A 26,058-nucleotide genomic window follows, 5' to 3' on the forward strand; every position below is an offset into this window, starting at 1 on the left:
GAGAAAGATATTTATGTAATTATTATATAGTTGAAAATACTAAATTTTTTCTATGTGTGAAAACTACTCGATAAAATGTATTTTTATGAAAATTACTTGACATTTAAAAAAAATTAAAAATATTTTATTTCCACGTGGTAATTAAATTTCAAAGGCGTGTAAGAAACCTAAGAGGATAATAAAATTAAATTACTTTAATTAAAACTTAAAATATCAAAATAAAATCATTGTCTTTCTTTTTTTCTTTTAATCAATGAATCATACTAAGAGGTTTTACAAGTGTTGCAAATACTAATACAAATATTTTTTTCATATTTATTATCATAAATAATTTTTAATTTATTTAATTACATGTATGCATAATATAAAATTTTGAATTTATATTTTGAATTTTTTTATATACAAAAAATATATAAAAAAAACTTTCATATATAAATTTTTTATATAAAAAAATATCTAACGCCATCTAATTTTTTTTTTTCAATTGGAGCACATAATATAATATAACAAAAAAATAATAAGGGCTTAATCAGGCTGGTTTGCCGAGGCAGGCCCGCACATGGCCCTAACAATGAGCCAGGGAACAGCCCAAATCACCCGCATTCAATGAGCCGATTATCACATTAAGAGCACCCTTCTGGGCCTAGGTGAAGTAGGCCATAGCAAATATGTCCAGATTCTTAACGATGGAACATATATACTGTTTATGCATTGCTTAAGAGTTAAAATTACGTCTCCTGGAGGATGGTGGGGGCGATCATTAGGGTTTAAACAAACAAGTTTAGGGTTCCAAGGACAGTAACATAAAAAAAAACTTCAGAGCTCCAACATGATTTCATGATTACATCTAACCTATGCAACTTCTCATCAGACTTGTATTTCTCATGCATGATATCAGGGGTCCATCAAACACTAGCGCGCATCATGCCCCTGAAAGGCACTGCACAAATTGTTTTAAAACCTTGAGTCAATTTTACGCCGGCTTGCTGAAACTAGTGCTTTCCATGTCATGGCTGATGTAGTTCCATGGAGTATGGACTCCCTTCCTGCCAGTCTGCGTTGGTGTGCTGCTTACGCATCTTCTCGGCCTGTCGACAAGAAATGTGCAGTCAGCTTGGCTAAATTCCTGAGCACAAGAAACACGAGTCGAACATCAGAGCTTGGTAAAATCAAGTACCATTGATCAGGAAAACTGAGGGTGCACTGAACTCAGGTTTTGAATTCTTTCCAAGAGATAACGTTGTTGAATTCTTTGGAACGCATTAAGAAATAGAAATGACAGAGTATGCCGGTCATTTCAGCGGTCTTCATCTCACGTTTTGTGGTACAAATTCGATGTTTCGGGAGGCTTTGTTATTGCTCAAACTAGCTTCAATCCATGTCACCCTTTTCAGTTTAGCAACACAATTGTTTTGCACGATGTTTTTTGAAATATTTTTTAATTAAAAAAAGTATTAAAATTATATTTTTAAATTTTTTTTTTTAAAATATCATAATATCAAAATTTAATGTTTTCTCAAATAAATAATACTTTATAAAACAAGTTATAACACAAAAACAAACATTTTCTGATATTTCCTATGCACATTCCAACCCAGAGAAATCAAAGACGGTGACCGGTGAGAACACCAATAGATGCCTAACCCAAGGGCTCTTTGGTGGAAATCCACCAAACTGTCCCCTTCATTTTTCCAATCTCTCACGCCAAATTGTTTTGAAGTATCCAATATTTGAATTCAATATTCAGCCCAATTACAACCAACCCTCCGAGAGAGAGAGGTCATCATGGCCGAGCAGCCTGTATGTGTGAATCAGCTAACGTATATTTCCAATAATGCATTATCTCTAACATGATTTTGACAGGACAACGGTAAAAAGCTGCTAGATTTTCTATGGTGAAAGCAGAATAAATCGCGATTAGAAATTCTTGCTAGAGAATTAATTATAATCCGGATACTTTTGCTAATTCCGAAGACTTCATCAAGTCGAATTTTCATATGAGAGATTGCAGTTCTCTATATTTTACCAAAACAAGTAATTCCAAGTCTAAGAAGGTACCTAGGAAACACCTGTAACAGATTTCCACGCGTTGAAAATATTGTTTATCTGAATGTCAAACTTGGCAAAGTTTACCAAACTAAAGAATATGGGAGGCTGTTTTTGCTATAAATACTACAAGCCTTGTTCATTGCATGCATTACCACCTTATCTTCTTTGCTTTTATTGTCTTTTCTCTTTGTATCCAATAATGGCTCCTTCTCTGCGGTTCCTTTTGTTTCTTTCAGCAACCTTGTTCTTTATGCAGACTCTGACAGAGGCTGCAACATGTAGCGACTGTTTCATTCATTCTCGGGCAGCTTACTATCCAAATTCTGATGAAAATGGAACAGATAGTAAGAGACCTCTACTAAAATATTAGAAGAATAAAAACAATTAAATTAACTGTGCACTTATTACCAATTGAGCATGCATTCTTATGAGTCTCTTTTCATGAATTGCAGCTGGCAGATGTGGATATGGTTCATTTGGAGCAACACTGAATGGTGGGGATGTAGCAGCCGCATCTGACCTCTACCGTGATGGTGTCGGTTGTGGTGCTTGCTATCAGGTACCAATTAAAAGCATCATGATTGCAAACCAGCTTGTAACCCAAAAAAAGAAGAATTGCAAACATACATTTTTTTTTCCTGCTATAGCATTACATGGCATGATTCTGTTATTGGTTTTCTTTAAGCGTCGAAATACTCACCATAATGGTTTACTGAACCAGGTAAAGTGCACCAACAGTTACTATTGCACTGACAACGGAGTGACCATTGTTATAACTGACCAAGGATCAAGTGATAATACCGACTTTATTCTCAGCAGACGAGCCTTCGGTCGGATGGCTCAAACCACAGATGCAGCTGCATCTTTATTAGCCCTCGGAGTAGTTGATATTGAATATAGACGGTAAGTTATACATAATAAGACTTGAGGCAAGAACCTCTTATTTTTTCATTTACAAGAGACAGGTGAAAGCAAGTTTAAGAATGACTAAAAAAAAGACTACTTGTAATAGGGTGAGCAAAAAGAAGTATATTCTTGGTTTTAATCATCAGCAGGGCAAGCATTTGAAATAATCTCCCCAAAGATGAACTCTTAGAAATAGCAACTTGAGCATAGAAGGGTTATCAAGCATCCTTATTCCATCGTTTTCATGATGAAAACTTCCCCTGCTCTTTATTTCATGAAGGTTTGTCATGTACAGTGGACTATTGAACTCTTTCTCCATGCAGTGTTTCATGCAGCTATCCATACAAAAATATAACCATCAAAATCGACGAGAACAGCAACTATCCTTATTATCTGGGTTTTGTCATTTGGTATCAACAAGGAAGAAGCGATATTACTGCTGTTCAGCTATGCGAGGTAATATGCACATCTTGTAATAATATCAAATGCACCTTTTATTAAATATGCCTAGTCAAAGATGACGGAAAAGGGAATATTAGCTGATATAACACAGGAAAAGAAACTGGATATAAAGAAAGTAAAATCAGCAACTAGTCTCTAGCTCATTGAATGAAAACAACCAAATTTAAATCATCCAAATTTTACATGTTCTTTGAGTCACCGAAACTGTTACTAACAAAAGTTCTATTATGTGCAGACGCAAAATTTTGTATGCAAGCTCTTGGACAGAAGCTACGGATCTGTATGGACAACTACCTCTCCCCCCAGTGGACCCTTGTCACTAAGAATGTTATTCAGTGATGAAAATGGAGATGAGACATGGGTAGTTCCAGTCAACAACATACCTAATGACTGGAAAGCTGGAGAAACATATGATACAGGAGTACAAGTAAACTTATAAAGTCCTGGGAAGCAGATAAATCTATCCAAATAAGCCCGTTGCACTTCGTTTATTTATTATTTTATCCTTTATTTTTGTACACGGGTATAGGGTCTAAGAAACTCACGAAAGTAATCATTTTAATGTTGACTATAAAAATTCCTGGTATACTAATAAAATTTGATTTCTTATAACTTTACTTTCCTCAACTTTAGCCAGAATGTCTGCTACTAGTCAACATCACTAATCCCAGTAATGGAAAAGACTGCACCTGTCCCTTTAGATATTCTTATAAATTAATATACTTTGGTGCATAGCAGAGTTACTAACGAATAAAGTTTCCAACTTCTATAAATTGATCACTGTTGGCACTTGAAGGGGAGAATGGGCAAAAATTCATACAAAAGTGAAGTTCAACATCTGACGGTTAACGCTTATTCCATCTAACAATTACTACATAGCTGTACATATATAAAGAGAAAATCAGCTGATGTCAGCATCCTTACCTGATTGTACTAAATAGCTTGTCATTCTTTCATAATCAGAGAAAAACAGCATCAAGCAGCATCTTTGTATAAAATTCCACAGATAATGCAATCACACTGGAATGCTTGCAACAATGACATGGTGTCATGTTAGTATCGGAGACTTCATTTTGGTTATAGGATAAAAACAAAGTTGTAGATAAATATGACAAGAATTATGGTTCTCCTTTCATGATATCTCTTTACCTAATAATTTCAAAGTTTTGTAGCATGCACTTAAAATCTGTAAATCTCTATGCCACCTTCAGAATGCTCCCATATGTATCCTAGAAATTTGCAGGAGGGATAACCTTTTAAGTGGAGAGTTTACTCTCATGCAATCCATCTCTAACTGTTAGCAAAAGCAATTAAGTTCAGGTTATCTAAAACCAAATGTGTGTTCATTTGAGCTCAAAACAAACAAAATTTCAAACTAGAGATTCTGTCAGTGAGAGAACTAGCTTACAGCCTCCATTGCTAAGGTTAATATTATGTGTTCTTGCAGAAAGGAAGTCAGATTTGGCTAGAGTAACTCAATATATTACTGGTTTGCAGGAACTTTTGTGTTCCATTAACATGTAAAACAACCTTGTCATAATCCTGAATATTTCTGCTTCAAGTTTGGAAAGGTACAAATAAAAATTTTCCACAGCTTCCTTTAGTTTACATATGAACTGAAAGAAGCATGTAATAAAATTCATGCCCACTTTCTAAAACTTGGGGGGGGGGGGGGGGGGGGGGGGGGGATTCCAAGACAATCTCATGATTGTTTTACGTGCCACCCAAATGTTCATGCATAACTTGAAGGGGTGGACAACTTGAACCAAATCTAACTTCAACTGTGCTTCAGTCACTTAATAATAACAACAGCAACAAAGGCCTTTAAGTATAGGATAGTTTTCTCACTCATATAACTCCTCGAGTGGAAGTTGCATTCAGAATCAAATGAGGATACAACTTTAAAGCTGAATTAACCACTTCCCATGACAGATATAGATAATGAGTTGCATGGGAGATCAAGACTCCACTTATCTGTTAATTTGAAACTTCAGTTGACAGATACTATTGCCCCACTTTATGATATTGTTGATACTATCCTTTCTAATTCAAGTAATCTAAACCAAGTTAGATCTAAGCAGTTCTGGATCAAACTCAAATGTCTAACACCTCATATTGAACTAGACACAAGAATTGATACCAATTCGGTTTAAGGGCACCAATCACCAAACATTGTACAAATGTTTCACATTACAAAAGACTACTATTCACAAGAACAAAATTTTACCTTTAGCAAAATTTTATCTTACTCTCACAAAGTTGCTATGCAGAAGTTAAATACGTATTCTGATAAGGGGAAAATATAAAAAACATAAAACACCCTTATAATGCTCCCACGATGTATAGGTCAACTACAAAAGTACACATTGACATGAATGGAGTAGAATAGCAGGACTATAAGATAATGAAACAACAAAGTATATTCAATGCTGAGTTTGTAACCAAAACCATAGATAAAGGCCAATGGCATAATACATTTCATGCAAAACAAATGTGCTATCAGCTTATCATGGATTTAGAGTTCAGGCTGGAAAACAAAAGAAATCAGTTTTAACACACCTCTTCAGCTACTAATCAGTGTGACCTTATCTTTACAAGTTGTAGCTGGATATGGTATCCTTAAACAGTTACAAGGTTCTTTCTCAGGGAAAATCAGTTGTTTGAACGAGTTAGCCCATCGCCTGGAGTCCACGTGCTTCCTGGGATTCACACTTGACATCCAAAGACTTCCTTATTTCCCATTGCAACAATTGTCATTTTGGCCATCTCCAATTGAAAAGGTGTATTTTTAAAACTTGCTAAACAGCATGGCTGAGTTTCAGGTCCTAATAGAATCTATATTAGACAATTTGATCTGAGCAGCCGCCTCACTCAACATTGAGTGCCTCCTTGAAGTGAAAACCATTTTTGAATTAAGAGTCTTATTCTTCAGAGTCATTCTCAAATTTTCTACATCATCCCACCTCCCTTCAGCGACATATGTGTTTGATAATAACAAATATGGAACAACATGATTTGGAAATAACTTAATCAGTTGCTTGGCCAGGATCTCTCCAGGTTCTGAAATACAGTGGGCCCTACAAGCTGAAAGAAGATCTCCCCATAAAGTTGGCTCTACCTCTGTATGCGTCTTCCTTGTGAGATCTTCTGATGGTTCTTTCAAACCTGCCTGGCCAAGGAGATCAACCAGACAACCATAGTGCTCAGGCTTTGGTTGAATCCTATATTTTCTATGCATTAGATCAAAGTACCACCAACCATTCCAAACCATCCCTGAATGTGAGCATGCAGACAAAACACTCATAAAAGTAGCATCATTTGGCATAGGACCTCCCTTCTCCATCTCCCTGAACATTTCTAGCGCTTTGTCTCCATGTCCATGTATACCGTATCCAATGATCATAGAATTCCATGACACCACACTTTTTTCAGGCATCTTATCAAACACTTCTCTAGCCAAATCCATTGCCCCGCATTTTGCATACATGGTTAATAGAGCAGTTGAGAGTAGCATATCAGGCTTAATCCCATTATCCTTCATATAAGAATGAACCCATTTTCCTTGATCAAGCATTTTCAGTTCCGCACATGCAGTCAAGACACTTACAAGAGATGCTTCATCAGGCACAAAGTCCCCTCCAACCATCATGTCAAAAAATCTCAAGCAATCACTATACTTCTTGCACCTTAGATAAAGAGCCAACATAACATTCCAAGAAACCACATTCCTCAAAGGCATCTCATCAAAAAACTTAGCTGCCATTGAAACATCTTTTATCCTTGCAAACCCATCAATCATGCAATTCCAAGACACAACATCTCTGGATGGCATTTTGTCAAACAATCCTCTAGCCGCCTCCATGTCTCCGACTCCCACATACCCAGAAATCATTGAATTCCAAGTGAAAATATCTCTCTCATACATTTCATCAAAGATCTCACGTGCAAGACCCAACTCTCCATTCTTCACATAACCATCAATCATCGAATTCCAACTCACCAAATCCAACACAAACCCATTATCAAACACCATCCTCGCATCCGAAGTCCTCCCACAAACAGAGTAAAAACGTATAAAAGAATTCCTCACAAACAAATCCAACTCAAACCCAAATTTCACTACTAAAGCATGAACCTTTTGACCTTCTCTCAAAGACCCAATATCAGCACAAACCTTAGCAACAAGAGGAAATGTGTAATGATTAGGCAAAACCCACTTAGCAATCATTTTTTCATAATAAAATCTCAAAGCACCAAAAGGATCATTCACATTCACAAAACTTCTCATTATAGTATTACACATAAAAGCATCAGGTTCTTCAATGTGATTATACAGAGAAACGCAATGAGAAACTGAATTTAAACAAGCACAGAGCTTCTTGATGTAACGACTCGCGGCGAAAGGGTGTTGGAAAAGGCCCAAGACTGTAAGTTGGGTGTGGATTTGATTGAATTGTTTGATGTTAGTACATGATTGTTCCAGTTTTTGCAAGATGGGGTGATTAAGATCTAATGTGGGTGCATTTGAGCTGTTGCTAATCGTTTGTGTGATTTGTTGGGGCGTTGGGTCATTAGGAAAGAGTTTTGGAGGGGTTTTAGAGAGGTTTTTCTTGGATTTGAGGAATTTGTTCAAAGAAAGGGAGTGTTTGTAGTATTTGTGGTTTATAGTCATTTTCTTTGTATTATGGCGGGAAGGGAAAGGGCTCTGAGGTATGGGTCGGGTGGGGAGTCCCAAGTCTCGACTGCATATTAGCGTCTATGCTTGGGGTGTGGCCATGTAGGTCTAGATGTGCAGTAGCAATAAAGAGATTCTTTTCTTCTTCTTTTTCATGAGAGTTTTTGGTGTTTTGGTTTTGTGTTTTCATTTTCATTTTTTTTTCCTTATGGTTTCCTTCACCGATTCGATGCAAGACAGTCTATTTGTTTGTGTGGTAGTAAAGAAAATCATGAGAAATTTAAGTTTTTACAATTTGGTTTGAGATGAAAAATCATGATGAATCAATGGTCAAGGAGTGAAAACTCCTCTTAGCCGTTATTAAGACTACACTTTTTTTCAATGAACTTTTACTTTATTAGCATTACTATTCTCTTATTTCAAGAGAGAGGTATGATCTAACTTCGCTTTTATAATAAATTAGACTTGGTGCTCATGTTTTATCTTGTGGCTGGATTATATTTTTATATAAAAAAATATTTAAGTATTGAAATGGGGTTTAAAAAATAAACAAAAAATGATGACAAAATATATTACAGTTAAGACAACATTCTTTATTTTTTAATAATACAGTCATCCGTGATGGAAAAAGAAGATAAAATAAAATAAAATTATACGATAAAAACCTATTTTTAACTACCGAGAGCCGCAACATACGTCGTTCAAACTTCAAAGTGCATGGCAACCCCAACATGCCAAAAGTTTTTTCAGATTTAAGAATATTATTTAAATGGTAAATTACATTATCATCATCGATCAAACCTATAATTAACAAAACAAAAAATCGAGGCTAAAAGATTCTAATACCCCTTACCCCAATTACTTATGTTTCTTGTATTCAAAGACGCATGTGTAATTTGATTGTTTATTAAAAAATATGAAAAATATTGAAATACACCTACCCTATTGTGTTGTGTTGATTCTTTTATCTTCGGGAGTATTTTTGTTATTTTATTATAATTAAAAATATTAAATAGATGAAAATATCCTCAATCAAATCTATAATAACTAATAAGTTGTGTGAAAATACAAAAACATCCTTAACTCCAAGGCAAGTCTTTTTTTTTTTGAAAGATCATAGACGTCACTTGATTATTGTAGTGAATAGAGGATTGTCTTTATAGCTACAAGAAAAAACCATTCCTTTTTAAATTTTTTTTTATCAGTTTCATTATTATTATCATTATTATTACTAGTATTTGTATCATCAATACTACTATTGCTCATATTATTATTAGTATTGCCATTATTATTGTTATCATTACCATTATTATTAGCATTATCACCACCATCATTGTTATTATAATCAACACCACCACTACTACTATTATTGTGTCTTCTCCTTGATAAAAAAAAATTTATTATTCGACTATATGCATATTTTTTTGTCTTGGTATTGACACACACTATCTGGATCCTATTCATAAATAGCTACGCTGGTCACCATATATTCTTTTGAGGACCATTCCTATTATATTCATATTACCTATCTTATATATTCCTATTGTATTCGATTAATAGACTACATCTAATACATATAATTTATATAATATTTTTATATGTTTGATTTATTTTATTTTATTTTATTTGAACAAAATCTAAATTTATATTCATTTAGAATTTATTAAAAATATATTTTAGAATTTCTTAGAATTTATTATTCTAAATTATAATTTAGAATGATTTGTTGTTGTTGTTGTTGTTGAGATAAAAAAAAATTGATTTGAAAGATAAAATTAAAGACCATAAAAACTTTGAAAAAAGAACAAAGGAAAAAAAATACGAAATCATAAGAAAAGGGACCAAATTGAAATTAGTATTATTCTTATTGAAAAAAAAATAAAAAACCTGATATGAGGGATAAAATTGAAAACCATAAAAACTTTGACAAAAAGAGTAAAGAAAAAAAAAAGAATCAAAAGTAGAAAGATCAAATTGAAAAACATTACATATACAAATTAGAATTGAATAATTAAATTGAAAACAAAAAAAAAGACAGATAAAAAATCAAAACTAAAAAGACTAAATCCGAAACACCAACAATAATAAGGATCGGAGTTGATTTTCTAGGGTAGAAAAGAGAAATTAAGAGTAAAAAAAGAAAAGGTCGCTGACAACAAACCGACTATCTTTAGATGCCATGTTCCACCAATAAAAAAAGAGAATATGAAGAAGAATCAGAAGAGACGTTCCACCACCGGGAGATGCCGCACACGTCACCCAAAGTGCGTGGCATCTCCCACGAGCTAGCACGCTCTAGCAACTTTTATCATTTAAAAATTATAAATTAAATGGTAAATTACGTTACTACCTCAACAAAACCAATAATTACAAAAACAAAAAAAAAACCAAGATAAAATGACATCAATACCCTATTTCAATGGCTTATTTTTTTTGTCCCTAAGGTCATATACGTAGTCTATATTCTAAAAAAAGATAGCAACACCTCTGCCTTACAGTGTTAGTTTTTTATTATTATTATTCCAATGGTATTTTAGTTCTTTTACTATTCATAAATATATTGAATAAACAAAAACACCCCAAATAAATTCATAATGACTAAGGAACCATACAAAAAAATAAAAATACCCCTGGTTTAAAGGCAATCAATTTTTCTTGTGAGGGACAAAAAAAGTCATTACACTATAGTGGTTAATAGAAAAATATGAGAGAGCTAAAATGTTTTTGCTTTCTGATTTAGTTTTTTTGTTATTTTATTTTTCAATATCATAGTTGTTGTTGTTATATACTACAAGGTCTTGGCATTTTCTTGTAGTAATGAATAGTAAAAGAGCAAGGTATTTTTCACTTTGGCCCTTAAAATTTTTTAGGATCTTTTTTTTTTCAAGCTTAGTTTTTTTTTTTCAATTTCACCACCCAACATTGGGTTTGTTGGTTATTGAATTTTATAAGTTTTGTTTATTTATTTTATATGAAATTATCTTATTCTCCTTACCAAAGTTTGGCAGGTTAACCCAAGTTGACTCAAGTTATTTTTTTTAAAATTTAATCCTTCAATATTAGGTTGACCGGGAATTGAGCTTCATATTTTTTATTATTTTCTTTCTATATGGTTATCATAGTTTTATGACCCATGTCGTAGGTCAGGCTGGTTGACTTAATTTTTTTCCTTTTATTTATTGATTTTTTTTTCAATTGCATCCTTTAATATTGGGTTAATTGAAAACTTAGTTTCATAATTTATTTTATTTATTTTTTAAAGTTATCCTGCTCTCATAACCTGAGTTAAAGGTTTGATCGGTTGATTTGAGTGGTTTTTTATGTTTTTTTTTTATTGATTTTTTAAAAAATTTTATCATGTAACATTGGATTGATTAAGAATTGAGCTTTATAATTTGTTTTGATTTGTTTTTTATGAAGTTATCCTGGTCTCATGACTAAGGTTTGATAGGTTTACCTGGGTATTAAATTAATTAAGAATTGAGTTTAATATTATTTATTTATTTATTTTCAATAGAGTTATTAAGATAATAAATTTTTGTTTTATAAAATATGCTATTAAAAGATATGTTTTAGTATAAAAAGATAAATTAATACGAAAATAGGAGTTTTACTTTAAAAATATTTTTTTCATGTCTTATATCAACATCTTATAGTCTTTTTTTTTTTTTTCAATCTTGTCATTTTTTTTATACTTGATTTTGCAAGCATCTATTTTTTTATTATATAATTCAGTAAAAAATAATTTTTTTAAAAAAAAAACATTAATCTCTGGCCAAAATCATTTCTGGACAACTCCCATATAGTTTAAATTACAACTTAAACTAAACAAATAATCATGCCTTAACTCTCATAGTTTAAATTAAAACTCAAACTAAACAAAAATTCATGTCTTGGAAGGTTTCAATATTAACTTGTTAAAGCAGATTAAATAACAATACAAAAGAGTTCTTGGAAGCCTAGATGTTTTTTACATATTTTTTTTTAGTTCAACCCCGCATTGTAGAGCGGCTAGTAAACTAGTCTCATTATATAAAAATTTAAGGGGCTATTTTAAAAATTTATGGGATATAATTGAATAATTTACATAATTATGGGGATCAGAATAAACTTCGGGAGGACGGGTCGTGGGCTCCTCCCGCCCTTATGCAGCGCCCCTGCGTCAAAGCCACAATTGATCACTGAACGCTGAGCACTGCTGAAGGTCTGAGGACCTAATTCAACTACAACTCAGTTCATGACCACCAAACACAACATGCTTTATCTTTCCGAGTGTGGACAGAGATGGAAAGCACCCTCGCGCTTTTCAAACTCTTGAGATTAGAGAACACGAACCTTCACATAGATACTGCAAAAAGATGGTGGTTGGTTGATCTCCTTGCATCATTTGTTGAAAATCGAATACACTGCAAATATCAGACATAATTTCTCCGCAGGATTTAACCAGAAAGATCCATTACATTTTGAACTCGGAGAAGATATTAGAGAAAGGCACAGGCAACATAATAGTTAAACTCGTAACATATAGTTGGTTTCCATTTGTAAGGTAGTGTTTAATTAGTGTCATGAAAAAAAAAAAAGACCATGCAGAAGAACAAGAGAAACAAAATTGTATTTAGAAATGATGTATAAGATACAATAACTCTTTATATGATGTTTGATAAACAAGACGATAAATTATAAGAAAATCTATTTTACTCTTGTATTATTGTCGAACTTCAAACAATAATTAGAGATTATTAAAAAAATATACAAGGAATTTCATCAGTTTACACTGGATGGGCGATTAAATCCGGAACAGGTTTTGATTTTTGAAAGATTCTTTGTTTTGACAAATCTAATCAATCGGAGCTACAAATGTACTCCAAGAGAGCACCATATGCTCACACAAAAAAGAAAAAACAGGCTAATAGTGGGATTGGAGAGAAGAAACAGAAGTTAATTTGTAAAATTCATGCTTAATTTGTGACAGTGGCCGCCAAGGTCTAAAGGAATAAATTACCATCTCACTCCAGTTCACACACTTGCAGTTACATATCAGACACAGACCAAAGATAGGCTTCCCTCTCTGTAGCTTGTTTCTCATTCACCCGTTTGACAAGTTGTTTCTCATATCCTACAACACAGACATCAAAATTATCAGTTTCTACACACACTGAATTCTCTCCAGGACTAGCTAAACACATTATAACCCAAAATGATACCTACTGCTAGGTGGGCCAGGAGCCTCACATTTTTTTGGCGCAAGAAAATTGTATTATCTTAAGCACGTAGAAAGCCAGCTTCGTGACAGGAAGAATAAATCCTCCACATAGGACTTAGACGGAATGTACACAAAAGGAAAAACAGATAAATAAAAACTGGAAGTGATTGAAAAGATGGGCTCTCAGTCCCATTGAGTGTTGGATATGAAACTCTAGCAAACACATGTTATGGAACATGTTACCACCTAATTACTCCCCACACTGGTAACTTACCATAGTTTAGCATGGATGATGGATCTAAAAACAATTGAAAGAAGCAGAGAAGGAGGACTGGCTCGTAAAAGATTTTTCTTTCTGGTTAGCAGAAAGAGAAAGCAATCAGTTCAAATATAACTTACCATTACTTCGATCCACCCCATCCCAATGTCTTCCTGGTCTTATACCATATCGATTTGGAGCAGCATCTAATCCTCGTTTTATCCAGCTGTGACTAGGTATGTCCTGGGGAATTATAAATCCTGATTCCTTCATCTTCTCGCTATCCCCTAGGTCTGCAAGATCCAGTTCAGAATGCTTTTTCTGTAACATGTCAAAATAATGTCCAACTCAGTATTTAAGTATCAACGTCAAACAGCATATCATTTGTATTTTCAGATGCATAAAAAACTAAGCATCAAACTATGTAAAATCTAAGCCAACTTAATCAGTCAACTAATCACCTTGACCAAATGTGCCATAGGATCGCCCCATCTTACTCTTTCCATCAGCATTTTGTCAAGTTCCGGATCATCCCTGTGAACATAACAACATGCATCAACAAATTTCTATAATACAAGGTGGGTGAAAAACAAATATATTTTCAGGAATTTATTGATCATGGGATTTCATTTATTTTCCCATCTTTCTGTGGATCTAAAAGAAGATTTGACAAATAACCCAAAATCTTTTCTCATAAAAAAACAACAATATTATAAAGTTAAAAAAGAGCCTAAAAAATTATGTAATCCTTCAACAAGCGGAAGAAGGGTAAAATAGTCCACAATGCTGTTAAATAAAAGTTATAAATAGGAAGCATTCATCAAGCATCTTATTCATCAATACGCTAATATAGTTTTAAGAAACATTAAATCCAAAATTTCAGTTTCAGAACAATTACATTGCTTATTTTTTCATACAAACATTGTCATCACTAAACTGGCATATTAACCAGGTAGCCTTGGATGAAAATTAGAAAAAATGGATATTGAAAATGGGTAGCGTCTCCAGCTTCCTATTCGCATCCAGTTTCTATTGTCATACCAAACTATCAATCTTTGTTGTGCAGGATGATGGGTTTAGCAAATCCAGTAGAAGGTTTTTTTTTTGTTATTTTTTACAGGAAGCTGAAATTCAATACACGCCACCAACAATGATGACAATAGCAAAAGTGTCCAATAGTTAATCTATGACTACTTTAGTTTGCAACAAGCAAAATTATCATCTGGACTTTAGCAAAGGAATAGTATGACATGGTGAAAAATTTGACTTGCAGAGTCCAAAAAAGAACTGAAAAATAAAAAAAGAGAGAAGGAGATATTCCACTGGTCTGACAGAAACATGCAATTATGACACTTTCAATGCAAAGACTAGCACTAAGGCATTGTTTGGTATGTTTAGTCTTACCTAGTCCGTGCAAATGGCTTGTCCTTCTCAAGCTCTAACTCCTCCAGCCTAGTTTCAACTTCCCGCTTTTGAGCCAAGCCCTTTCCCCACTCTAACTTCTTTTCCTGATTAAATAATGCAGCAAAGAAGTAAAACTCATGCTCCGTGCATGACAAAGGATAAAATAAAACAACACACAAAAAGAACGAAATTGATACAGAATGGTCCAAAAATAGTTCCAAGGAACATTCACATTGCGGTGTAGGGGCACACACTTGGACGAATCTGTGGAATCTCTCTGTACTTTGGGTTGGTAAATTAGTTTGGATTGTTGTGTGCTTATAACACCTATTTGGTTTGTGTTCGGCAAGAATATTATGATGTCAAAGTGAAGCAAATCTATTGGAGGCTTCATGATATGACTGCCTCGAGGACAAATATTAGGTTTGTTTATGGCATCATAATATTATTGCTCTAAACAACCAAATATGTGTCCAAACCAAAGTAGGTTTCAAATTAACTTACCAACTAAGCCTGCCATCTATGCAATCCACAAACCAAATGTTTGATGTTTCTGGTAATTATGTGCATGCAAACCCACACACGAGGAGAGATAAAGAGCCATTAAAGAACTGTCAAACCGTGAAACCTCAATCCTTGCAAAATAAAAATCCTTCCATGTGTATAAAGAACTTTGAAAACAACTTTAACTAATGTCAACAGGGTGCGCTCTTTTAACCCAAAACATCATATAGCTTCCAAGATAATACCAATCAGATTCAAGTCATAGTGAATCCACAACCATGGAAACAACTATAGTAACAATTTCATCAAATTATGACATATAAGACCATTCAAAAATGAACGTTCATAAATACAAGTTAAAATAGTACCTTGGGTTTTTCCTCTACTTTTTGTTTTGATTTCAAGTAATCATCCTTTGATATGCGCTCTCCTGCAGTATTAATTAGTAAAGCATGGTTAAAAGCATGTTCAAGTAGGACTGGTTTTGGCAGATGGCTCTGCCTTCATGAGCTTTTTGTTGGAATAAAGTTTAATCAGAGTTAAATTTACAATTTTGAGGACAGGGATTGGGGTTCGTATATAATAGTACGATTATTATTTGTTATAAGTTAGAAACTACAGTTGCTAAAGTTCCAAGGCAGATTTTCATGAATTGATTGGCTGGGAAAGGCTAGAAGAATATGTATCACAAAGAAAAAACATAAAAAAATGCCGCAATTTAGTTTAGCTTGTTCAACAAGCCCCCCCCCCCCCAAAAAAAAAAAAAAAAAAAAAAAAAACCCACCCAAAATAAATAATATCAACTTAATAAAGCAGGAAAACGTAAATAAACTAGATCAGCAACAGATTAAGGACTAATACAAGCACTAAGGACTTAGGACACTTTTCCTTAGACTACAATGTCATCTTTGTTAGCATATGATCATAAACTTTAATCTTAGGTTTACAATTAAAAGATTAGTTGTCAAACATGAAACATATATGGCATCAACATCTCGTAGGGTTCACTAGCCTGTTTTCTTATCACGGTATACAGGTTCAACACCCCGTCCACTTATAGAAGGATCCATCTTGTCAAACCTGCAAAAGGGAATGAATAAATTGCATCAAGAAAGTTGGATTCATTAAACCACCAAACCATAGCATAACACCAGTTCCTTCACTTCTCCATGTTATTGTAAGTAAAAATGTCAAATTATAGAAGTAATTCAATCTGAAAGGATTGGGCATTGGCTAAATGAAATCAGAGCATAGAATGAAGCTTCCCTACACCATGATATTCATCAAGGACCACCAAAATGTCCTAGTTTAAATTAAAATCAATAAATAGAAGACAAAAAATGTAATAAGAAATTCATGGGTACAATTTAATGGTGAAATAAGGGAGAATTATAGAAGGAAAGGAGCACTATTCCTTTTCCAAGACAAAGGAGCATTCGAGTGTTCCAGCCATTACTGTTGATTTTTTTTCTTGCTGCTTCAATGTATTTGTGAGCTGAATGCTGGAAATATCACTCATATCTCAAAGTTAGTTAAATAACTATATGACCCTATCACAAAAACTCAGAGACTTCATGAAACACCAGTACACAGACATATTGAACTCTCAGCAAATGATACAGAGAAGTCTATAACTGGTGTTTAATTATCTGACCATGAGCATTAGCAGTCCCCTGTAGCAACTTACACCACAAGTCCCTTCCTAACATTTTCGAAGTTGCAAGCACAAAAATAATGGGGCGATTACTTCACCATAAAATGAGGTTCACAAAACTTGAACTTCAAATGTGTTTTGACTTGTGTTTGGATAGAGTGTCAAATATTGCAAGACTTGATTGGTTTTACACCAAACAATTGAAACTGATGGAGTATTTTTTTTTTTTTTACACATTTGGAGTGCAAAAAACTCACTACCACAACCAACCACCTCTAACATGATATATGAAATTTCTACTACACTAATCCCACATACTAGAAAACCACAAAGAAAATGTTTCTTAACAAGTACAATCTTTCCCATTTTAGAACATCTTTACCCCATAGTTCATTCTATGATGTAACAAACAGTAGCTGCCACAATCATGTGAAAAAAATCCATGTGGTTAGTGTGAGCCAGAGAGCTAACACTAATCAATGGAGGTTTGCATTTAAAATAACTCACAGTTGAAACGAATATGTGAACATACATTGTACAGACAGAAAGCAAAAAACTACTTAATTAACCAGAAAATAGACAAAGTCAGCGCATGAAATGAGCAAAGAGGTCAGAGCACTTTAAATAATCATTAGAACTTACAACAATGACGCTTCCTTCTTAGTTTTAATTTCTTCCCGCATATCACGACCAGTGATCAGACCAGTTTTTGGCGGTTCCTTTGAAGAAACTGGATCAGATGATTCTTTCCTGTTTTTCCTTGGTGGAGAAATGTCTTGAGCCATGGATGCACGTGAATTACCACTCTGAGTTGAAAGCTGTAGTGATAAATGAGAATTATCAGGCAATCCTGATCTCCCAACATCCTTCTTTCTTTTCCTTGGGGGTGAAAGATCTGGCTCGGGTTTTGGTGATGGAGTATAGTGTCGTCGCCGCTGTTGTCTTGGAGGAGACAAATCAGTATCTTCTTTCAAAGGCTTCAATTTAGGTGATTCAGTATCAGTCCTCCGTCTTCGTGGTGGTGACAAATCAGAATTCAGAACACTGGTGTGTTTAGACTTTGTATAGGGCTTGGGTGATGGAGAATGATGGTGTTTTTGCTGCCTTCGTGGTGGTGACAAATCACTAGCTTCTCTTGAAGGCTTCAACCGCGGCTCAGGAGATGGTGTATCATTTCGATACCTTCTATTACGGGGTGGCGACAGATCTGAATTCAAATTTGTATCAGGAGCAGGTGATGGACTATGGTGCTGTCTCTGTTGTTGCCGTGGAGGAGACAAATCTGCATCATCTCCACCATTATGCAAAGGCTTCCCTTCATGCTCAGGTGAGGGTGTGTCATTCCGAACCTTCCTTTTATGAAGAGGGGACATATCAGGGTAAGGATCAGCAGAATTGGCATGGTTAGGAGGTAATATAACCCAACCACTTCCATCCTCAGCAATTGCATTGTAAGCACGTCGAGCTCTAATTAGCTCCAGCCTCTTCATTCGTTTAACTTCTATGTCTTCATCAACTTGAGGATTCTCGTCATCTACACAATCATAACACACAAAACATTATCAAAGCAAACTTCAAACTCTCAAATAAAATAATGTTTAGTAATATATGATTCTTTTTTTACCAGCTGAATCATTTTCCTCCTCTTCAAGCTTCACTGGCTTTTGCCAAACAGGGTCTTCATCCACAACTAAAACACCAGAGGCATTCGGTTTAACTTTCTTCTTCTTCTTTTTCACTTTCTTCTCTTCTTCTTGATTGTCACTTCCATATTTTTTCAAATATTCTTTCAATGACTTGGATCCCATAGTCGAAGACGCCATAATTTAATATAATTATCTTTCCTGGTATGACATTTAAAACATCTTACTACATACCACAAATAAGTAAACAATAATCGACCAGAGAAAACAATTAATACAAAAAAAAAACAAGTAATTTTTATTTTTAAAATAGATAATCATAAACTTAGAGATAAGCAATTCAAACTTCAATAATTAATAGAATCAAAGATAGAGAGTAAAATTGGACCAGTGAAGGAGTATTTCCAGCAGCCAGAGGAGAAGTCTGGTGGAGGCATCAATCAGTCACCAATGGCAAGTAGAATAAATTAAACAGGTTGGGAGAGTGTTGTGGTTGAAATTGAAAATCGATAGTTTTTATTTTAGCAAGGAGATTAAAGAGGAAGAGAAGCTTCGAAGAACAATAAATGAGAAACCAAGAGATGGAGAGAGGGGAGGGGGGGATAGAAAATAAAAGGCAATGGAAAATTCAGAGTTTGATGAATTGTGAGGAGAGTTGAAAGAATTTCTCTGACCAAGTTTCGTAGGAGCCAAACACCAGCAAGGATTTTGAATTTTAATTTGGGAAGGGGATGGTTTTGATTCTAACTGGTTGTTTTAGAGCCTACAGATTTTTGGATTGTGATGGATGTAGATTATAGCCATGAAGATTATGGCACCGGCAAGGTACAGAATGAAGAAACACCAACTAAAGAAAGTTCCTTGCCCTTTTGGCTTATCCAACTGATCTTCCTTCCATAGGTTGAATTATGAAGCGTGTGCCTCCAAATCCTAATGAAGCTAATGCTAATGCCTCGTAGAGACTGCATATTGAAGCAAGGGACCAGATTCTTTTTGGCAAGTTACAAGAGGAATCAGAGGACATGCAACTTAATGTCAAGAACTACCATTGCTTCTTTAGCCCCTCTGATCTTTGTAACGGCATGAACTGCCATTCCCTCTCCATGTACAAGGGGGAGAATTTGACAAAACAAGGTCGAAACTAAAACACCCAGATTGATTTTTTATCAGAATGCAACTATCCCATTAGAGAATTAAAAAACCTATTAACCCTACGTACAGCAACAAACCAGTATACACAAAACGCTCCCAAATTCAGAAAAAACAAAGAGATACCCTAGTCAAAATCCTAGCAAACGAGGGCAAAATGAAATACCCATTATATACACACACAAAATCATGTATATTAGACTTAATTAAGAGAAGCCCGCATTGAATCTCAACAAAACAAGCAAAAAAAAGTAAGATTTTCAATCTAGAGGGTATTGAAAAAGACTGAAACCTTATTAGTATACTAGCTTTCGTCCCTTCCTTTAAGAATAAATGTTGCTGGTGGTGGCTATTGATCCCGTGGAGGAGGTGGCAGCTTGTGGGTCTCGGCAGAACTTCAGTTGCGTTTGATTTGGGGTTGTTTTGTGTTTCAGACCGAGAGAAAGAGAGGCTAGGTATGTGGTAAGTTGTCAAAGAAGGTTTTTTTACACGACACAGAATGTATAATATAAACTCAGATCATAAACTTAAATCATAAAATTATAAATTAAATATTTTAACTAATTTTATATTAACAATTCTAATAAAGTAATAACTAATAATATAATACAGTTAAATCAAAAATTAAAAATTAAAAAAAATCAAATATTTTTATTTTTTTATATTAATTTCTCTACTTTTTAAACAAATCGACTCATTTATTATGTTATTTATAAGAAATGAATCCCTTTAAATTTTGATAGGTTATTTAATATTAATTACTTTAAGAGTCAAATATGTCAATTTACAACTTTTATTCTATATATTTATCAACTAAAATAGAGAAAATTGTCAATTGATATGTTAATAGTTTACATAAGAAACTGTTAAGAATGAATACATATTTTCATTTTACGGAAATGAAATCCACAAATAATTTATATCATTTAAAAAATTATAATAATTATAGTCAAAATCAAACCATTATAAGATTGCACAAGTTTTGCAAGATATGAATTTAAAACAATGAAAATGCTAAGATATAGATTATTAGATTTCACAATTTTATATTTTTTTTAAACTCATAAAATCAATGGGAATTTACCGAGTTTGATCGATTTTATTGATTTTCAAGTTTTTAGTTTAATTTTACACGTTTAGATATATATTAACTCGTAAAATCATACGATTTTACGAGTCACCGTCAATTTTGATTTGGTTTAGATAAAAAAATGTAACAAAACAAAAAAAATTATTTCTTCAAAATTTAACTCAGATTGAATTAAAAACCAGTTCGGTCCAGCCCGCGTCGTTTTTTCTTTGAAAATGTTATTTAAATGGGCTTGTGTATTGGGTTTTTAAAAAGTCTATTTTAAAGTGGGCTTAAACAATTTTTTATTAGGCTTAGGCTTTTGTAACAAATATCCAATACCAAACCAAATTGAATTATATTTTAAAATTCCCTTTGCAACCCACCAAGTCTTCTTATTCAAACCTAAGCAAAAAACACTAAACAGTTGTCCACTGTAGGTTATAAACTAATGAACAAATTCAGACAAAAAATAATTCATTAAGTTTAATTTGAATTCAGGAAGAATATCAACAATTCAACAACAAAAAATCTAGCAAGCCAACTACGAAATTCACAAGCCAAATTCAGTAAAATAAAATAAAAAGTTTGAAGATTAATTTTATAGCATCTTTATGATTGAAGGGTAACTGATCATACTTGATATCTAATTAATAAACATATTCATATCAATTCCATGCACTTGTAAAACATGAAATATTAATTTTTCACGTATAATTAGATCATACCCAGCATCGGAGACCCTTTTCCATGCACAAAATCTGCCAACGCTTCTATTCCTGATGGAAATGTCGAAGCTTTCGGATCCTAAGAATGTAGGAATTTGAGATATTATTAAATGGGTTGAGACTAAATTGGAGGACTTGTAATCTCATTTGTTTTTGTATTTCAAAAATGTTTTGTAAAATTTTAATTTTATTTTATTTATTTTTTATTTTAAATTAATATTTTTTTATATTTTCAAATCATTTTAATGTGTTAATATCTAAAATAATTTTTTTAAAAAAAAAAATTAAATATATTTTTAAATAAAAAAATATTTTAAAAAATAATTGTTATAACGCTTTCAAATATACTTTTAACAATGAAGGTATAATTTTCCCACTCAAGGTCAAATATCCATACCCGCTTGAATATTCCGCTGAACATAGTGAATATGGATTGTGGATTTCAACGGAAATGAAAGCTCCGGTAGTGTTGTCACGGTTGATGCTCCTCCACTGACAATAGTTTTGAACGTTGAAGATTTTGTAAGTCACCCATCAAAACCAACACGTGCCATCTCAAAAAGCAATTTTGAACATTGAAGCTCATAATAGTAAATTAAAGTGAGAAAGAACCTTGCAAAAAAAAAGGATAATAGGGGAGACCGACCATATCAACAAGGTCAGTATAAAAGGGCCGAGCAAACTTTATCCCTCAGCTGTTGTATAGAAATTTTTGACCCGAAACAAATTTAACATAGGAAGAGGATACACTTGGATGGTCCAACTAGTTTGAGATCCAAGCTGGGCTTATTTACATGGAACGACAAGTAACATTCAGGTTGTAAGCAGTGTTGTGCTATTACAAGAATTTGTACGATGATACAATGAACAAATGGATATTGCCCCCTGAATATACATATAAAAACTATGTAGAGGAAACGAAGGTGGTTTCCTTCAGTGATCAAAGTTTTCAATATATATAGGAAACAATGGCGGAGCATTGAAGGAAAAAGTAAGTTTGTTGGAGAAAAAAGTTTAGCCACTCCAGATTGCATCCAATAATTCCCAACCAAAGGATTATCTGAATCAGACCTCATAGATATCATCAAGGTGGTGCCACATATCAAATCTGAACAGTTAGCAAAATTGCAGTGTCCATGCAATCAGAACTCTGAAAATCCCATAACTTCTACTATCATCCATCACCAGACTCAAATAAGAATAATAGCATTTCATCTGCTTCAGGATCTAGCTTATCTCCTGATAGAAAGACACAAACATTTCCATTTAGCACTATCCAACTGCATCCAGGGACCTTCCTCACACCCTTCAAACCCATCTCCTTCCTTAATTTTTGCTCCTCAATATGCTTGCCACAGGCTGCATATATGTTGCAGAGTGCAACATGAGCTGGTGCATTCAAAGGATCCAACTCAAGGAGTCGCCTGGCAGCATGTTGAGCAATGTCAGCGTTTTTCTCAGCAACCCCACATACACCAAGCAATGCCCCCCAGATAGCATGATTTGTTTCGAAAGGCAGTCCCAATATGAGCTCTTCTGCTTCTCTTACTTTCCCTGCTCTTCCCAAGAGATTGATCATAGAAATGTAATGCTCCAAACCTGGTTGAATTGCATAAACGTCTCTCATTGCTTTAAATAATTTACATCCTTGACTAACTAACCCAGCATGGCTACATGCTGACAGGATTCCCAAAAATGTAACTGAATTTGGGCGAGTCCCGGATTGGAGCATGGTTTCAAAAACTTTCAGTGTTTCATTTGCCAGAGCATGATGTGCTAATCCCATAATCATGGTATTCCAAGAAATTAAGTCTCGATAAATCATGTTTGTGAATATGCTATATGCATCATGTATCTCCCCACATTTCGCATACATTGAGATCAGAGAATTACTAAGAATCAAGTCACAGTCTGATAGTGTTTTCATCAGCATGTTATGCAACTGCCTCCCAAAATCAAGATGAGCAATTGCACCTGCTGCTCCAAAAAGAATAGCATAAGTAGAACTTAATGGTGGAGCACCATGAGCCAGCATTCGCAAGAGGAAAGAGGTTGCCTTAAGGAAAAGCTCATTTTGGACAAGCCCTGAAATCATTGATGTCCATGCAACCGAATCCTTATCAGGCATGTTTTCGAATAGATAGCAAGCCTCAGAAACATTTCCAATATCAAAATACCCAACAATCATTGAAGTCCATGTGATGTTGTCCCGAGCAGGTATAGTATCAAACAATTCTCGAGCCTTTTCCACTTGTCCAATCCGAGTATAACCATTAATCATATGATTACAAGACTGAACAGCATGACTATTTAAGTTCTTGTTAAAGACATAGTGTGCATAATCCATGGCACCAAATAAAGAGTACATGTGAATAAGGCTCTTGGCTATCCTGCCATCATAATCCTCATATTCCAACCCATTAATTATCAGTTGAGCATGTAACTGCTTGCCAAGATGATGAAACCTCATACCAGCACAAGCATAAGCAAGTGAAATGAAGGTCTCTCCATTTGGTGCTATATTGGACCTCCTCTTCATCTCAAGAAAAAGCAATAATGCTTCTCCATAGTAACCATTCCAAGTGAACCCACTAATCATGGCTGTCCAAGATACAACATTTCTCTCAGGAATTCTACAAAAAAAACAATAAGCCTCCCGAACATCACCTATCCTGCAATAACCTGCTATCATAGTAGTCCAGGTTATCACATTCCTATCCTCCATCTCCTCAAACAAAACCCTGGCTTCCTCCATTTTACCATTCTCTGCAAACCCCTTAATCATAGCATTCCAAGAAACCACATTCTTCTCTGGAATCTCATCAAAAACCCGCCTTGCTTCCTCCAAATCCTCATTCTTAATCAACCCAGCAACCATTGCATTCCACGAAACAACATTCCTCTCTGGCATCTCCTTAAACAATTCCCTTGCCTCACAAATCCTTCCTGCATCAGCTAACCCACAAAGCATCGAAGTCCATGAAACAACATTCCTCTCTGGCATCTCTTCAAACAACCCCCTTGCCTCACTCAGCCTCCCACACTGCAAATACCCTGACAGCATCACGTTGTAACTAACAATATTTCTCTCAGGCATGATATCAAAAAGAACTCTGGATTCGTCAATGAAGCCAATTCTTGAGTATTTTGTAAGCAAAGAAGTCCAGTGAGCAATTCGGCTATGGCGGCTTCTCTCGGGAAACTTGTCAAGTAGGTTGCGTGCTTGTTGGAGTTTTTGTTGAGAGAGCATGCAGAGAAGTTGAGAGTCATCTAATGTGAGTTTAGAGTAATGGGTTTTGGAAACTTCTGATTGGGACTTAAGGAACCGAACATGGGGTGAAAAAAATCGAAGTTTGAGTGAAATTTTTGAAAGAGAGATCTTCAGGGTTTTGAAACAAAAGGCGGGCATCACCTGTTTTTACAAAGAAACGGTTCAGACAGCTCCTTTTGAACTCGTATTGCTGGGGCAGTGCAGAAAACGGTGTCGTGTGCAATTATTGATCCAAGTCAGACTGGGTAGAGTTCGTTTTAACATCTACTAGATTTGTACCCGAGTCTCGCTGTGAGTACGTTATTTTTTAAAAAAATAAAAATAAATATACAGATTTTTCAACTGTGTATATATATATATATATATAAATAAAATTAATTAATTAAATCGATCAATATATAACAAAGATTAAGATATTTTTATAATATATTTTTTACTCAATGAAATGACTATTTGTATTGATAAAAAGTTTAAAAAATTGTAAATAAAAACAAGTTAAATCAAATTATAAAACTCAACTTTAAAATAATTCAATGTTAAATAATTAAAATAAAATAAAAAGATTTGGGTCAACCCATGTACACGCGCAAACCCTGCGACCATAAGCACATGATTAGGATAACCTCGTAGAAAGAAAAGTGAAATAAAAAGCACGAAGACCAATTCTAAAAAAATTAAATATTGAATGAAGAAATTAATATATATATATATATATATATATATATAATTTAATAAAATGATGATTTGTGTCAATAAAAAGTAAAAGAAGTCATAAACGAAAAGCGAAATGAATCAAACTATGAAGCTCAACTATAAAACAACATAATGTTGAGTGATAAAACTGAAATATATATGTGTGTGTGTGTTTGGAGGGGGGGGCCTACATTAACTTGTTAACTCTATAACTATTGACACATAATTGAGATAACTTCATAAACCAATTTTAAAAAAATAAATGTTGAAGAATGAAATAGAAAATAATATTAATTTAAAAAAAGACATAAAAAAACAAAAATCAATATGTGTTAACCTTCAAAACTCTTGATTGTGGTCATAAGGGTGGATTGATCACATAAAAAGCA

At 34.0% G+C, this 26,058-nt stretch overlaps 4 protein-coding genes across 9 annotated transcripts; 1 reads left to right on the forward strand and 3 right to left on the reverse strand.

Moving 5' to 3' along the window:
* The first annotated feature begins 2,183 nt into the window (after positions 1-2,183).
* LOC18096925 (expansin-like B1) lies at positions 2,184-4,029 on the forward strand. Its single transcript, XM_006385541.3, has 5 exons — positions 2,184-2,393; positions 2,502-2,608; positions 2,771-2,952; positions 3,279-3,411; positions 3,653-4,029. Exons 1-5 carry the CDS (start codon positions 2,249-2,251, stop codon positions 3,854-3,856), a joined length of 771 nt encoding a protein of 256 aa, XP_006385603.1. The 5' UTR covers positions 2,184-2,248; the 3' UTR covers positions 3,857-4,029.
* Positions 4,030-5,736: 1,707 nt separating this feature from the next.
* On the reverse strand, positions 5,737-8,459 carry LOC18096926 (putative pentatricopeptide repeat-containing protein At5g37570). The gene has a single exon (XM_006385542.3). It carries the CDS (start codon positions 8,087-8,089, stop codon positions 6,236-6,238), a length of 1,854 nt encoding a protein of 617 aa, XP_006385604.1. The 5' UTR covers positions 8,090-8,459; the 3' UTR covers positions 5,737-6,235.
* A 3,508-nt stretch (positions 8,460-11,967) lies between these two features.
* Positions 11,968-20,406, reverse strand: LOC18096927 (uncharacterized). 6 transcript variants are annotated; one of them, XR_008058805.1, is made up of 11 exons: positions 20,201-20,406; positions 18,741-18,960; positions 17,759-18,650; positions 16,475-16,542; positions 15,831-15,892; positions 14,959-15,062; positions 14,016-14,088; positions 13,695-13,875; positions 13,095-13,208; positions 12,428-12,498; positions 11,968-12,249 (listed from the first exon to the last, which is right to left on the reverse strand). XR_008058805.1 is itself a non-coding variant. In XM_024597703.2 (10 exons), exons 2-9 carry the CDS (start codon positions 18,937-18,939, stop codon positions 13,123-13,125), a joined length of 1,665 nt encoding a protein of 554 aa, XP_024453471.1. In that variant the 5' UTR covers positions 18,940-18,960; positions 20,201-20,406; the 3' UTR covers positions 11,968-12,440; positions 13,095-13,122. The 6 variants fall into 6 exon arrangements, 3 of the variants coding, with proteins under 3 accessions (XP_024453471.1, XP_024453472.1, XP_024453470.1); XR_008058804.1 differs by having other exon boundaries at positions 11,968-12,298; XR_008058803.1 differs by having other exon boundaries at positions 11,968-12,306.
* Positions 20,407-22,368: 1,962 nt separating this feature from the next.
* Positions 22,369-25,195, reverse strand: LOC18096928 (pentatricopeptide repeat-containing protein At1g32415, mitochondrial). The gene has a single exon (XM_006385544.3). The coding sequence runs from the start codon at positions 25,112-25,114 to the stop codon at positions 22,880-22,882; it is 2,235 nt and encodes a 744-aa protein (XP_006385606.1). The 5' UTR covers positions 25,115-25,195; the 3' UTR covers positions 22,369-22,879.
* Positions 25,196-26,058: the final 863 nt, after the last annotated feature.

The sequence above is a fragment of the Populus trichocarpa genome, chromosome 3 (genome assembly GCF_000002775.5).
Source record: "Populus trichocarpa isolate Nisqually-1 chromosome 3, P.trichocarpa_v4.1, whole genome shotgun sequence".
Lineage (NCBI taxonomy): Eukaryota > Viridiplantae > Streptophyta > Magnoliopsida > Malpighiales > Salicaceae > Populus > Populus trichocarpa.